The sequence below is a fragment of the Rattus rattus genome, chromosome 5 (assembly GCF_011064425.1).
Source record: "Rattus rattus isolate New Zealand chromosome 5, Rrattus_CSIRO_v1, whole genome shotgun sequence".
Lineage (NCBI taxonomy): Eukaryota > Metazoa > Chordata > Mammalia > Rodentia > Muridae > Rattus > Rattus rattus.
The window spans coordinates 105,455,950-105,468,898 of record NC_046158.1 but is presented as its reverse complement, the minus strand read 5'-3'; the positions used below and the strand labels follow the sequence as shown (position 1 = coordinate 105,468,898).

General features: G+C 42.1%; 2 protein-coding genes across 5 annotated transcripts in view; both read left to right on the top strand.

The window, feature by feature from the left end:
* Positions 1-3,948, top strand: part of Gabpb1 (GA binding protein transcription factor subunit beta 1) — a 43,158-nt gene extending 39,210 nt beyond the window's left edge. For 3 of the 4 annotated variants that reach the window (XM_032904135.1, XM_032904134.1, XM_032904136.1), the window contains exon 9: positions 2,486-3,948. In XM_032904135.1, the coding sequence (XP_032760026.1) occupies positions 2,486-2,638 (153 nt within the window). In that variant the 3' untranslated portion in view covers positions 2,639-3,948. The remainder of the gene's footprint in view (positions 1-2,485) is intronic. The other variant, XM_032904137.1, reaches the window with a different exon arrangement.
* Hdc (histidine decarboxylase) overlaps positions 3,372-12,949 on the top strand; it is a 34,435-nt gene continuing 24,857 nt past the window's right edge. Inside the window, exon 1 of the mRNA XM_032902599.1 lies at positions 3,372-3,442. Coding sequence (XP_032758490.1) covers positions 3,372-3,442 — 71 coding nt within the window. The remainder of the gene's footprint in view (positions 3,443-12,949) is intronic.

Below are 12,949 nucleotides of genomic sequence, written 5' to 3'. Positions count from 1 at the left end.
CAAGCCTACAGTCTTGCATTTGACCCCCAAGTCTAAGAAGAAAACTGACCACAGAAAGTTATTCTCTGAGCTCATATGTGCCATATCATGTGAGTGAGCTCTCTCTCTCACATGCACATGCACACACACACACACACACATACACATACACACACTAAATATTAAACCAGAAAATTACAACCAGTATGACTTTACTCCAAAATATTAAATCCACAGGATTAACATTTATATTTAAATAAAAATGTCAGGTGTCAGCCCATCATACCATTAGTGTGCGACATGCTATTTACAGAAACTGTCTTCCGTGAAGTATATCATTGATCTAGAAACAAAAGTAAAATATTAGCATCTTCCATTTTCCGAGTTTTACTTGATTTGAAAAGTGAGATGGCAAAAAGGTTCTTTTTCCGTATTCCTGTATTTCTGAGACGTCAAAAGTACAACACAAAAAGGTGTTATGTGTTAATCACATACTCAGCACATCCTGAGTATCTCCGTCTTTATAGATAACCGCTCAGACAGAGCGAATGCAGGGGAACGAGTCCTTTATTTGGCCTAGTCGGTGAAAGGGAGAGTTATTTTATTGTATTAGAATGGGCTTTACTTACTGCTCAGTGGTCGAATACTTGTCTAGCATATGTGAGTTCTGTGTTTGATTCCCCATCTGGGTGGTGTGTGTGTGTGTGTGTGTACGTGTGTTTGACATGAGATACAGGGGATAGGAGTAATCCATTCACTTTTCCTGTTTGTCTCCACTTGCTCTTGACTTCGGTGATAGCAAACCCCTTGTAAATGCCAGGTGTTAATACGTAGCCAATGCTAGATGATCCCTTACGGGCAGTATGTTCTAATACTTCCTGTGTGACTGGGGAGATGTTTATGTGTATTTACACGCTCACTACCGAAAGATCTTACTTCTTCACATATGGAAACGTAAAGAGAGTTACTTTGATTAAACTGTGCCTGATGAAGTCAGGTATCAGATCCCGCTGGAGCTGGAGTAACAAGAGTTTGCATGCTGTCCTTGTGCAACGGCCTTGCTAATCTCGGCATCACCCAGGTTTGGTGTGTGTGCTGTCTAAGTGAGCATGACCTCGGTAAACTTTAGACACTTCCAAAGGCTGTTCCCTCCTTCCAGAATCCTACGCTTCATTTCTACCCTCCATCACTCGAAGGCCCAGAGGCCTGCGAAGGCCACAGCCAATTCTCTTAATTACTTTCCCGAGGCCCTGCTCTTCCTTGTTTCCAACTTTCACCTTTCTGGCTGATAGTATATCTAGCCGTAGGGATGTGTCTAAGAGGCCACACTGTCCAGCAGGGATATAAGGTGTTAGGGTTGGGCCTGGGTATTGCTTAAACTGGAAATAAAGACCATTCCTCTAGTGGACTTGTCAATCACTCCTATATTTGGTGGACCCATAGGAATCTGAAAAATACTAAATTTAACTTCATTCTCTACTGAATGAAGAGCAATGTATAGGGCAATGAGAGGGATCATAGGGCAAGGGTGTGTGTGTGTTGTATGTAAGAGAGAGGAAGAGGGTGAGGGAGAGGGAGCGAGAGAGGGAGAACTGTGTACTCCTCTTGGTAGGCACGTCTAAGCAGAGGCAGTCTGTAGGTATTTAAAATGAGCCAGTGTCAGGAGGCGGTGGCTAGGTAGGAGACCCAGACGGTCCTTCTCTAGGACCTCCCTTACCTTTTGCTCCCTCTGGGCATGTGTGTGCTGCTCAGGGTAAACATTGCCTTTCTGTAACTCATCGTTATACTCTGACTCATGGCCCTACCTCGCTAGAGACCATAGGTCTTTGGGATGAGGAGATCACTTCATTCCTGAGGCAGGAAATGGCCCCTGTGGATCATCTCCTCTTTGTGTACTTAGTGGTAGAGGCTTGTGTGAGTAGCCTTTTGTGGACTGCCGACTGTTTGACTTTGCAAGTGTAGACCAGCACCCTTAGTGATGGAGTTCACGTATTGTGCTTGGTAGTGCAGAGGAACGGGGCTCATTTTGGAATTAGTGACATTTGAATCCCGTTAGCCCACACTTCGCAGTGCTCTTGGGAAGGATCCATCATCTTTGGGATCGCTTTTCTCAGGCACAGCCTGGCACGGGAGAAGCAAGTCGTGGCGTTGCTCAGTCCTGTGGTGTGCCAGCCGTGTGGTTCTTATCTGTAGGAGGGATGAGGGCTGTGTTCGTAGTTTCCTTTTGCGTCTTTTAGAACTTCCCTCAATATATAAAGAAGTACAGGTGCACGTCTTGTTTACCATCAACATTTCTAAATTAGAAAAACATTCTTGCAATTAATGAATAGTCTCCCTCTCATAGTTCAGAGAACAGGACTGCGGGCTTAGGTGTGGGCTGATTGGAAGGATAAAGTGCTGAGGAGGGGCCGCCACGCTCACAGCAGTCCTGTTCTTCTGAAGGACACATGATTATGTGATGGTGTTTGTGCAAAAATTGAAAACACGGCTTTCTTTTCTAAATTAGGAGAGAGAAGCGCTTCAGAAACAGCTGGATGAAGCCAACCGAGAGGCCCAGAAGTACCGACAGCAGCTGCTTAAGAAGGAGCAGGAGGCAGAGGCCTACAGGCAGAAGCTGGAGGCCATGACACGCCTCCAGACCAACAAAGAAGCCGTTTAGTCGCCGTGAACACCAGTTTGCTTTTACCTTTTGTCCAGAAAGAATGCAGTCTTGAACTGTACACAGTAAGGACACAGCCGTGGGAGTACGGAATGATAAAAAGTACTACAGATTGATAATGGGACTTAAGCCATGAGCTCTCAGTTCTTGTAATATAAAACTTCAGAACTTGTGAAATGTATTTAAAACTGAATTCTGTAAATAGTTTTTTTGGTTGTTTCTTTTTTTACAGTTATAAATGAGTTGATAAAGATTGTTGCAGAGATCCAAAAACCACAGTATGCCACTGTTATGGGGAATTCTTTTTGATTTGGGTACAGACTCAACTTCTCAGAAACAGAAGTTTTAAGCGTGATCGTTGTCGATTAGACCAAATGTGTGACAATTATGGTGACTGATGCTGGAAAGACTCTGCAGAGAGATTTCTCCCAGGAACTTTGTACAGCTTTTAGGTTGTCTCAGGTTCTCTGAAGACATTTTTTAGGGAGCAGAAATTTTATATTTGTTCAATTTCAGCTACACGCAAGTATACAAGATTTACATGTATATGAAGCCAATATTTTTAAAATTTTGTTTGTACATATTCTGCATGTTTTATGATATTAAAACGCATCACTTGCTTAGGTATGTTTCCCACAAAGACGATGAAAGTTACCAAGAAAAACAAAGGCACCGCTGTCATTTTGTCGGTCATTGAAAGTGAGTAAGCTCGCGACTGGTTTTACTGGCGACCATGACGATGTTCTTGGAGCAGCTTGCAAGAGAACTCAATCTGCACTTGTATTGCTTTTCGGCAATTGCAGTGTGAGGACGTGAGACTGCTCTGTGCCTTCCTTCCATCATGACTTCCACACAAGCACTTTGAGGCGCTGGATCTTAAGATAATGTTTTTAGCAAACTCAGTGCATTTGGGTTTCTGAAATATTTCATGGACTTACTCCCCTCCCCCTAAGAAATTATTCTTATGGAAAATTGCTTTTGTATGTAGAGCAGGACCTTTTGTACTCGGTGATGCTATGGGTATGTATAACATAACTTTCGCTGTTCCCCGTGAACGCTCCGGGCTTGTGCTGCGACTCACAATATTGTCAATTCCGAAATGTATGGACATTTGACAGACTATTCCACTCTCTTTTGTAAAATGTAACTTCGAGCTCTTTATTATTTTGTTTTGTTTTATTGCTTTTTGGAAATGTTTACCCCCACCCAACCCCCGGGCTCCTCTAGCTTCTCTGTATAAAGAACCAGTTACCCTGGAGACTGTACTCTGGCCTCATTTTCTATTTTACAATTAAATAACTTTCCACATAGCTCGGTACAGACTCTGATTTGACTGCACGATCTTCACACATTAAAATGTGGATGGCAGAGCTCAGGGGTGGAGCACTCGGGTCCTTGACACTTGAGACTCTGCTTCAAATCCTGTCGCACACATAATGTGAGCCTCGTTCTGCCATAGGAAAGCACCGACTCCTTATGCCGTGAGGACCCCAGCATGACTCCTTCAGACTGTGCTGGTTCTTACCCTGGAGAATCTTTACTGTGCCTTAGCCTGCCCTCAGCGGCCTTTCTGGAGACCACAGGAAGCCTCTACAGTGCTTCTCAGCCTTCCTAAGGCTGCAACTCTAGAACAGTTCATGTACTGAGGAACTGTAGGAAAATACTTTTGTTGCTACTTCAGAACTGTAACTTTGCAACTGTTATAAATTGTAATATAAATATCTGACATCTAGGATATCTATATATGACCCCTAGGAAAGAGTATATGACCCTCAAGGGGTTGTGGCCCACAGGTTGAGAACCTCTGCTCTACTACACATATTAAAAAAACAAAAGAAAAACAAACGAGAATTCCTTTCAGTTTTCACTAAATTTGACATTAAAATTCATTCACTGAAATGCAGCCTCACTGTTTACCAGTCTGGTCTCCCAAGTCAGTGACCTTGACACTGCAGTCTTGGCAGTTCTGGGGCCATAAATAAGCACCTGCCACTACGCTCGGTTTTGACAAACGGAATCTCTTGCTGTGTTGACCTGGCTAGTCTTGAACTTTTGAATTCATTGGATCCTCCGGGTAGCTGAGAGCATGTGATTGGGGTTTGTGCTGTAATTGATAATAAACAGGACGCTGGAGTGCATTTAATGCCTTGGGCAGCGTTGGGACAGAGGGGCCACCGTTCACTCCAGGGAGCTGCCAGTACAGTTTGTTCTCAGACCAGGTTAGCTCCTCAGGGTAGTAACGGAGAAAGCCGCTGCACGCTCCGGTGTTCCGGTCATCGGTTCTGCTGGAGACCATGCGGCACAGGATGTAATGGTGATCTCCAGTGATAAGCAGCAAGCCAAGTGATGCAAGAAAACAACTGGGTGTGGTGTGACAAATATTCCGGAAGCTTTGAGATGTTTACTGTCTCCAGAGCCATGCTGGGCAGCATTGTCTCTAAAATCTCCATCTGACTCACTGTGTCGAGAAAGCAATCCTTAGACAGGAATCTAATGAAGATGAGGTTCCCCACCCCTGGTTTATCATCTCCTAACAGTGCTGTTCCTTACCGAGAACTGAAATAACTGATGAAATATGGAATGAAAATGTTGAGTAATCTACAATTGGTTTCAGCCTACAGTGTTGGGTTTGCAATTAGCAGCTGTCTAGTTGCCACACCCTGGCTGTGTCCATGCGTGCGTAAACAAGTACCCAAGACCAGCCTTTCTGTACCGGAGTCCCGGAGAAAATGAAGCCATTAACTTCAGGGTTTAATGACTTCTTCATTTTATTTCCATTTTTCGCTGTGCACCCAGAGTGTTTTTTAATTCTCTAGATACTGAACACACACTCACATACACACACACATGCTGTTGAGCCTGGCTTCCTGCTTCCAGGTGGGATTCAGGGTAGGCCGGGGGACGCATGTGACTGCAGCCTCCATGTGCCCCACCAGGCTTGGCTTCAGAGCATCTCTAGTGTTTGGATGTCCAGGGTTAGTCTGTGTGCTTTCAGAAAGTCTCATTGGAGGAATATCATCTGCAGGGACTGCTTCCCAACTGCTATTCTCATCCATAACTTTATTAATGTCTTATATTTTCTAAAGACCTATGGTGTTGGTAGACTTTGGTTCACACGACTTGCTTTTTTACGTTCATTTTCCGGGAATAAATGGCAGATTAGTCAAGTTCTTACTCTCCACTGGCTCGTGTGTGTGTGTGTGTGTGTGTGTGTGTGTGTGTGTACACAAGCCTCTATGTCCATGCTCATGCCACTGTGTGTGTGTAGAGGTCAGAGGACGACTTGCTAAAGTTGCCTCTCTCCCACCATATGGAATCTCCCATCATCAATTTGGTAGCAAGGGTTCTCACTCTTTGAGTCACCTTGCAGGCCCACACGTGGCTTTTTAGGTTTTAAATTTTTTAAGTTTATTTCATTTTACAAGTATGGCTGTTTTGCCTCTATGTGTGTAAATGCATGCATTGCCCAGAGAGGCCAGAAGAGGGCATGGTATCACCAGGAACTGGAGTTATAGGCTGTTGTGAGCCGCTGTGTCAGTTCTGGGAACTGAACCCAGGTCCTCTGGAAAAGTAGCAAATGCTCTCAACCACGGAGCCTTCTCTCCAGCCACCACACTTGACTTTTTAAATGTGGGTTCTGGATCAAATTCAGGTTTTTGTACGTGCAAGTTAAGAACTTTATTGACAGCCTTCTGTTGTAAAAATATAAAAAATAAAAGAGTATAGTTGTCTTTTATCCCGCTAGGTCCACACAGCGGTGCCCAAGATACCTGCTAGATATCTTGGCAGAAACACATCCCAGCCGCACACTTTCCTACACTCGAACCCTCACATAAAAGAACACACAACACAGTAATCTTTGACCCAATTGGTAAGATATAATTGCCCACTTAAACATACAAAGCCCAGTACCATCCATCCCTTAGGAACATCGATAACAAGCTGTAAATACACAGAACAGAATCTTAACATCACCTGCCATGGCTTCTCAGCCCCTTTCTCCCTCTCCTCTCTCCTCTTTTCCTTCAAACTTCTCTCCCACCCATCCTTCCTTCTCCTCCAATGACAGGCCTCCTTCTATCCTGTACCTGCCCCTCACCTGTATTTTACAAATTCAATGGGGAGAAGGTTCTGGTGAAGTCAGCTGATTCCTGAGTACGTGACTAGGCAGCTGTCCTTGAGGCAGTGGAATTAGCATCAAAATACAGATAACTTCAGGACAAACCATAACATTTCCCCCTTTTTGTCCAGTTAAAAAGCCTTTTTACTTATATATAAATTGAGTACAATTATTACCATTCTACAATTTATAAAGCATATCATATACTCAACACCCAGCCCATCACTATATCAGTTAAATAGAACATTTAGTTATTCATTCTAGCTTAAGAAAGGCTTAAAATCTATATTATATCTTGGCTAGCTTGTATACTATCTGATAATTATCCAATAAAATATGTATATTCAGTGTTATACAGCCTGGTAGGCTATGAGACTATAATCAGTCTTCAACCCCGTCAGAAATCTGGGAATGACCAAATATTTATACACATAGGAAGCCTAACACAGCTTCCATAACTGAGAGGTTGTTGAGACAAATCTCCACTAGCACAGTCCCCTGTTAGCAACATCTTCAGTGCAAGTCTTCAGCCTTCTGGCCCAAAATCAACTGACAGACTCTTGAAATGCAGATTTTGAAGGGCTGAGCACCCTGTCTTGGCAGGGTTTATCAGTCAACTATTCTGCATAATTTGTCCTTTTCTGGACAGTATTTGTCTGCAGATGAAACAGGCAGTTTTGTCCAGTGGCTGCCTAGCCACAAAGTATTGCCTCACCTGGAGGTAGAGATGTTCAAATTCTTCGTTAAATCCACCAAAGGGGAACTGTTAGGAGCAGATATGTCTCAACAAAAGATAAATAACTTTAAATCTCAAATTTTGTGGATTTCTGACGTTTTTGAAAACCATCTATCTATATAAGACAATCTGGACTGTTGTCTCCATATCCTAAATTATATCTTGAAAGTACTCTCACAAACTCAGAGCCATGACTTTGCTATTTGAATCTTAACTCACAGGTGTAATCAACTCAGAAGTTTGTAATGACAACAATAGAAGGACTGGCTCTAAACCTTGTACTTTGAAACTCTTTTGACAAATAAATTCTATACCAAAACAAAGATATGATTTAAGCTTAGTTACCAAATGAGATTACGACTGCACAACTCAATCTAGCTAATTCCTCCCTGTTAAATTACCATTTCTAAATTCCTCATAAAAACAACTTTAGAATAACCACTTTCAGCCCCCCAAAGTCCAGGGAATTGGGGTGATGACTCTTCCATAACTTCTTTAAGCTGTACATGGACATTGAGCTACCCTTGGGGGTAGGGGTTAGGAAGAACGAAGCAAATGCTGTAGCTGATGTGTCCTGGCTAGACCCAGCTGAAAGTCCTTGAGACCAGAAATCCAAGTAGGCACATTCTGTAAAATACAACTCTCAAAACAAAACTTTAGAATCAAGGTATCGGGGGTTGGGGATTTAGCTCAGTGGTAGAGCGCTTGGCTAGCAAGCGCAAGGCCCTGGGTTCGGTACCCAGCTCCGAAAAAAAGGAAAAAAAAAAAAAAAGATAGAATCAAGGTATCTTTTTGTTTGATTCTCTTGAATAAATTTTTCAGGTGGTCTACCTCTATCAAATCTTATCAGTATGACTCTGTGAGGTTTCCAGAGCCTAATCACATTTTTAAAAAGCACAATGACAAAATCTTTCTCCCAAAATACTGTGTTCCTTAGTCTGTAACCAGAAAAGCTTGTATCTTGCACTCTCTCCCAGAGTAACAATATAACCATAAAACTCAAAGTCACACCCATCATGAAGACTAAACAATTTTTTAAAAAGGAAGTAAGCTAAACAATGAGCCTGATAGGCTTTTGTACTCTGTGATATCAGGAAATTAACCCAAAATTCCTGTGGAGCCCACGTTAAGAGAATTCGAGCTTCTTGTTGTGGTAAATATCAAAAGTAACCACAAACCCTCACTAGCCGGCATCAACAAGCCATATGGCCTTTAGCAGGGTAATTCATAAAACAAACTAAATACCTTTTATCAATTCCAGTATCAATAAGCAACATATCAAACCAGGACTTTTGCTCAAAATATCTCAATCTGTTAAGCTCTCTACCCGGAGCCACAGATTTTTCTTTATCCTTAATAACTTCTATAATATATGCCTGCATTCACTCTCCCTGGTGTTACAGACATTTCATCACAACTATCTACTTGGAGGTAGTGACTAATTTTTCCCTATCTAAGTTCCGAACCATAGATGAAAATCCCCAAATGATTCCACCACGTGATTCGGGTAATCTCTTTACTCTCCTTAAAACAAATGTAAACACCTATCAATTCTAAAACCAACAAACAACTTAAAACTCGGGACTTTAGCCCAAAATATCTCAATCTGTTAAGCTCTCTACCCGGAGCCACAGATTTTTCTTTGACCTTAATAACTTCTACAATATATGCCTGCATTCACTCTCCCTGGTGTTACAGACATTCATCATAACTCTCTACTTGGAGGTAGTGACTAATTTTTCCTATCTAAGTTCTGAACCGTGGATGAAAATCCCCACCTCATTCAGGTAATTTCTTTACTCTCTTCTTTCTAAAAACAAACTCAATCACCTTTTAATAATACCTGTAATTAAGAAGTAGCTTGTCTAACTAGGATTTCAACCCAAAATTCCTGTGGAGCCCATGTTAAAAAGAATATGAGTATCCTGAAAGTCTTTCTAAACAACTGTCTTTAAAAAGCAGCTTTTAATCTCTAACTCTCTGATCTGCCATTACTTCTCACACAGCAGGGGACCTACAGACTGCCAGCCCAGGTGGCTTCTCCTTTCTTTGTTTGAATTCCCGCACTTAAGATATCACATGACTTAACATGGCGCCGGCCTCCTCTTACTTAGAAAATAAAAACTTTCTCTCAACTCTCAGGATTACTAGTGAATTCTTGCCCATCACTTTGGTTCGCCATCTGTTGTTGTAGATCATGAAACTCTAATCTCAGGGTCGTGGGTTCGTGCCCCACTTTGGGCGCCATCTGTTGTTGTAAAAATATAAAAAATAAAAGAGTATAGTTGTCTTTTATCCCGCTAGGTCCACACAGAGGTGCCCAAGATATCTGCTAGATATCTTGGCGGAAACACATCCCAGCCACACACTTTCCTATACTCAAACCCTTACATAAAAGAACACACACAACACAGTAATCTTTGACCCAATTGGTAAGATATAATTTCCCACTTAAACATACAAAGCCCGGTATCATCCATCCCTTAGGAACATTGATAACAACCTGTAAATACACAGAGCAGAATCTTAACATCACCTGCCATGGCTTCTCAGCCCCTCTCTCCCTCTCCTCTCTCCTCTTTTCCTTCAAACTTCTCTCCCACCCATCCTTCCTTCTCCTCCAATGACAGGCCTCCTTCTATCCTGTACCTGCTCCTCACCTGTACTTTACAAATTCAATGGCAAGGTTCTGGTGAAGTCACCTGATTCCTGAGTACTGACTAGGCAGCTGTCCTTGGGGCAATGGAATTAGCATCAAAATACAGATAACTTCAGGACAAACCACAACAGCCTTCTCCCCTGCCCCAGGTTGCTTTATTTCTTGATGGTGGTGGGAGGACTGGAGTTGGGAGATCGTGTTGGTCAGTAGAGTGAAATTCTAGAGAGAGAAGAGCTGAGGGGAAACATTTACAGCCTGCAGTAAAAAGATGGACATCTGATGATTCCTTTAAAGCATATGCTTCACGGAAAGTCGGTGCCAGGGGGCGGGGACGGTGTCAGTGCCATCGTTTATGGTGATACTTACTGACAGTGGGAAGAAATCCTTGAACACAGCACACACTAGTGACAGAAACAGCTGGGCGTGCTTCATCCTAGTGAGCCTTTCTGTATTCCTCACAGTTTGACTTGCTTTGTGCTTTTCAATACTCCAAAGACCTTGAAACTTGAGTCCAAGTTAAAAAAAATACAACAAGAAGGAAAGCAATTTCAGATAAAACCACAGTGTCATATGGAGAGGCTCCCAAAGCCTTGGCACTTGGGCTTATATAGCAAACAGGAAAAAAAATTATTTTTCTATTCACTTGGTTCCTGCTGAATAAATAACCCTTTCCTCTTGTCAACTCAACTTAGGAATGGATTCACTAATAGGCTTGCTATTTCACCAAATAATATTTGCCGTACTTGGCTCATTACAGATAACTGACCTGTTGTAGCTTTAAGCTGCGCTTGCTATTTGGTTTTTTCCATGTTAAACCGGAACACCTGATGCACACACGTTGACTTTGACGCAAGCACCCCGGTCCCTTATCAGACTGCTCTCTACCCTGAAAATCATGGCATTGCCACTAGAACTGCGCTAGTCCAAGCTAAGACTTGAATATCAATAGTTTTGTGACTTCTTAAAAACAGATTTCTCTGGGGTTGGGGATTTGGCTCAGTGGTAGAGTGCTTGCCTAGGAAGCGCAAGGCCTTGGGTTCGGTCCCCAGCTCCGAAAAAAAAAAAGAATTAAAAAAAAAAAAAACAAAAAACAAACAAAAAAAAAAACAGATTTCTCACGCGCACAGACAGTAGACGTGGTCTTGTGTCTCCCGCTCATTTGATACTTTACATTTCTTTGAAAATATTCTACTTCAATGAAAACAAGTGATATTGAGATATGGAATGTAATCTGGATACAGTTCCTAGGGCCCTTCACTTTTTAGATAAATGCAATATCACCTTTGGGGGGAAACCCCTTTTGCTTTCCTGAAGAAACTGGAAAGAGCCTCGTGTGTTGGTTTGTGTGGGAGAGACAAGAACAAATATCTTTTCATCCCAAAGGACACCAGCAGCACCAGGCTCTTGCGTAGGGAACTGATGAGTTTATTGGTTACTAACAGAAGCGTGGGTGATTCAAAGGCATTGCCAAAAGCCCACCCCAGCATGGGGCCAACTCTCCAAAGCTGCGCCCCTGGATCTTGGGGCACAACTTTCAGGTAGCTGCAGCTGCGGGTCTCCCCCGTGACCCCTGCGATTGTCTACTGTTTATGTCTCTCTTTCTGTGCAGTGGGGTTTGAGATTCTTGGGACCTTTTGAGCTTCCTGGGTCAGAGTGTCCTTAGTTTCTTTCTTTCTGTTTTTTTTTTTTTTCTTTTCTTTTTTTCGGAGCTGGGGACCGAACCCAGGGCCTTGTGCTTGCTAGGCAAGCGCTCTACCGCTGAGCTAAATCCCCAACCCCGTGTCCTTAGTTTCTTGAGCTCAGCGGGAAATGTTTCAATCAGGAGGATGTGGTCACACAATAACCTGGTTTTTAGGGTTCTGCCCACAGTACATCATTTGCTTACTTGTTTTTTTTTATTTAAATAGTTTTGATCTCATATGCATAGTTGATAATGATCTATTTTATTCGTTTAAAATGTGTACCACTACGTACGTAACACAACTCCCATTCTTGCCGATTATGTGGGCTACCATTTTGAATTTTATGGGTTATTTAAATACCTTGGCTGCTCTGCGAGAATGATTTTCTTATGCATTTTAGCACACCAGTTAAAACATTTGCTTTAAAAAAAATTTTTTTTTAAAATTTATTTAATGTATGAGTGCCCTGCTGCATATACATCCGCCTGCCTGAAGAGGGCATGAGATCTCATTACAAATGGTTGTGAGCCACCATGTGGTCGCTGGGAATTGAACTCAAGACCTCTGGAAGCACAGTCAGTGCTCTAAACCACTGAGCCATCTCTCCATCCCTTGCCTTTTTTTTTTTTTTTTTTTTTTGCTGCTTTTCATGTTTTCTCCAGCCTTTCCATTTCAATCATAATGGTAAAGAATTAGACGTAAACTACAAATCTTTAGAAAGCCAGATGCGTGCAACTATAGTGCCTCTTCAAAGAAAAAAAAATCCTTAGTCATCTTGGGAACTGCCTTTATTTTCTTTCTTTTTTTTTTTTAAAGATTTATTTATTTATTTTAACTGAACACACTTCATTTTCAAACACTCAGAAGAGTTTCAGATCCCATTACAGATGGTTTGAAGCCACCATGTGCTCTCAGGACCTCTGGAAGAGCAGTCAGGACTTAACTCTCTCTGAGTGAGACTTTCTTTTTTTTTTTTGGTTCTTTTTTTTTTTTCCGACAAGGATGCCTCTCCTAGGAATCCATCTGAGCTAAATCCCCAACCCCCCCCCTTTTTTTTTTTTTTTTTTTTAACATTTTTTTTTTTTTTTGGTTCTTTTTTTTTTGACTTTTCGAT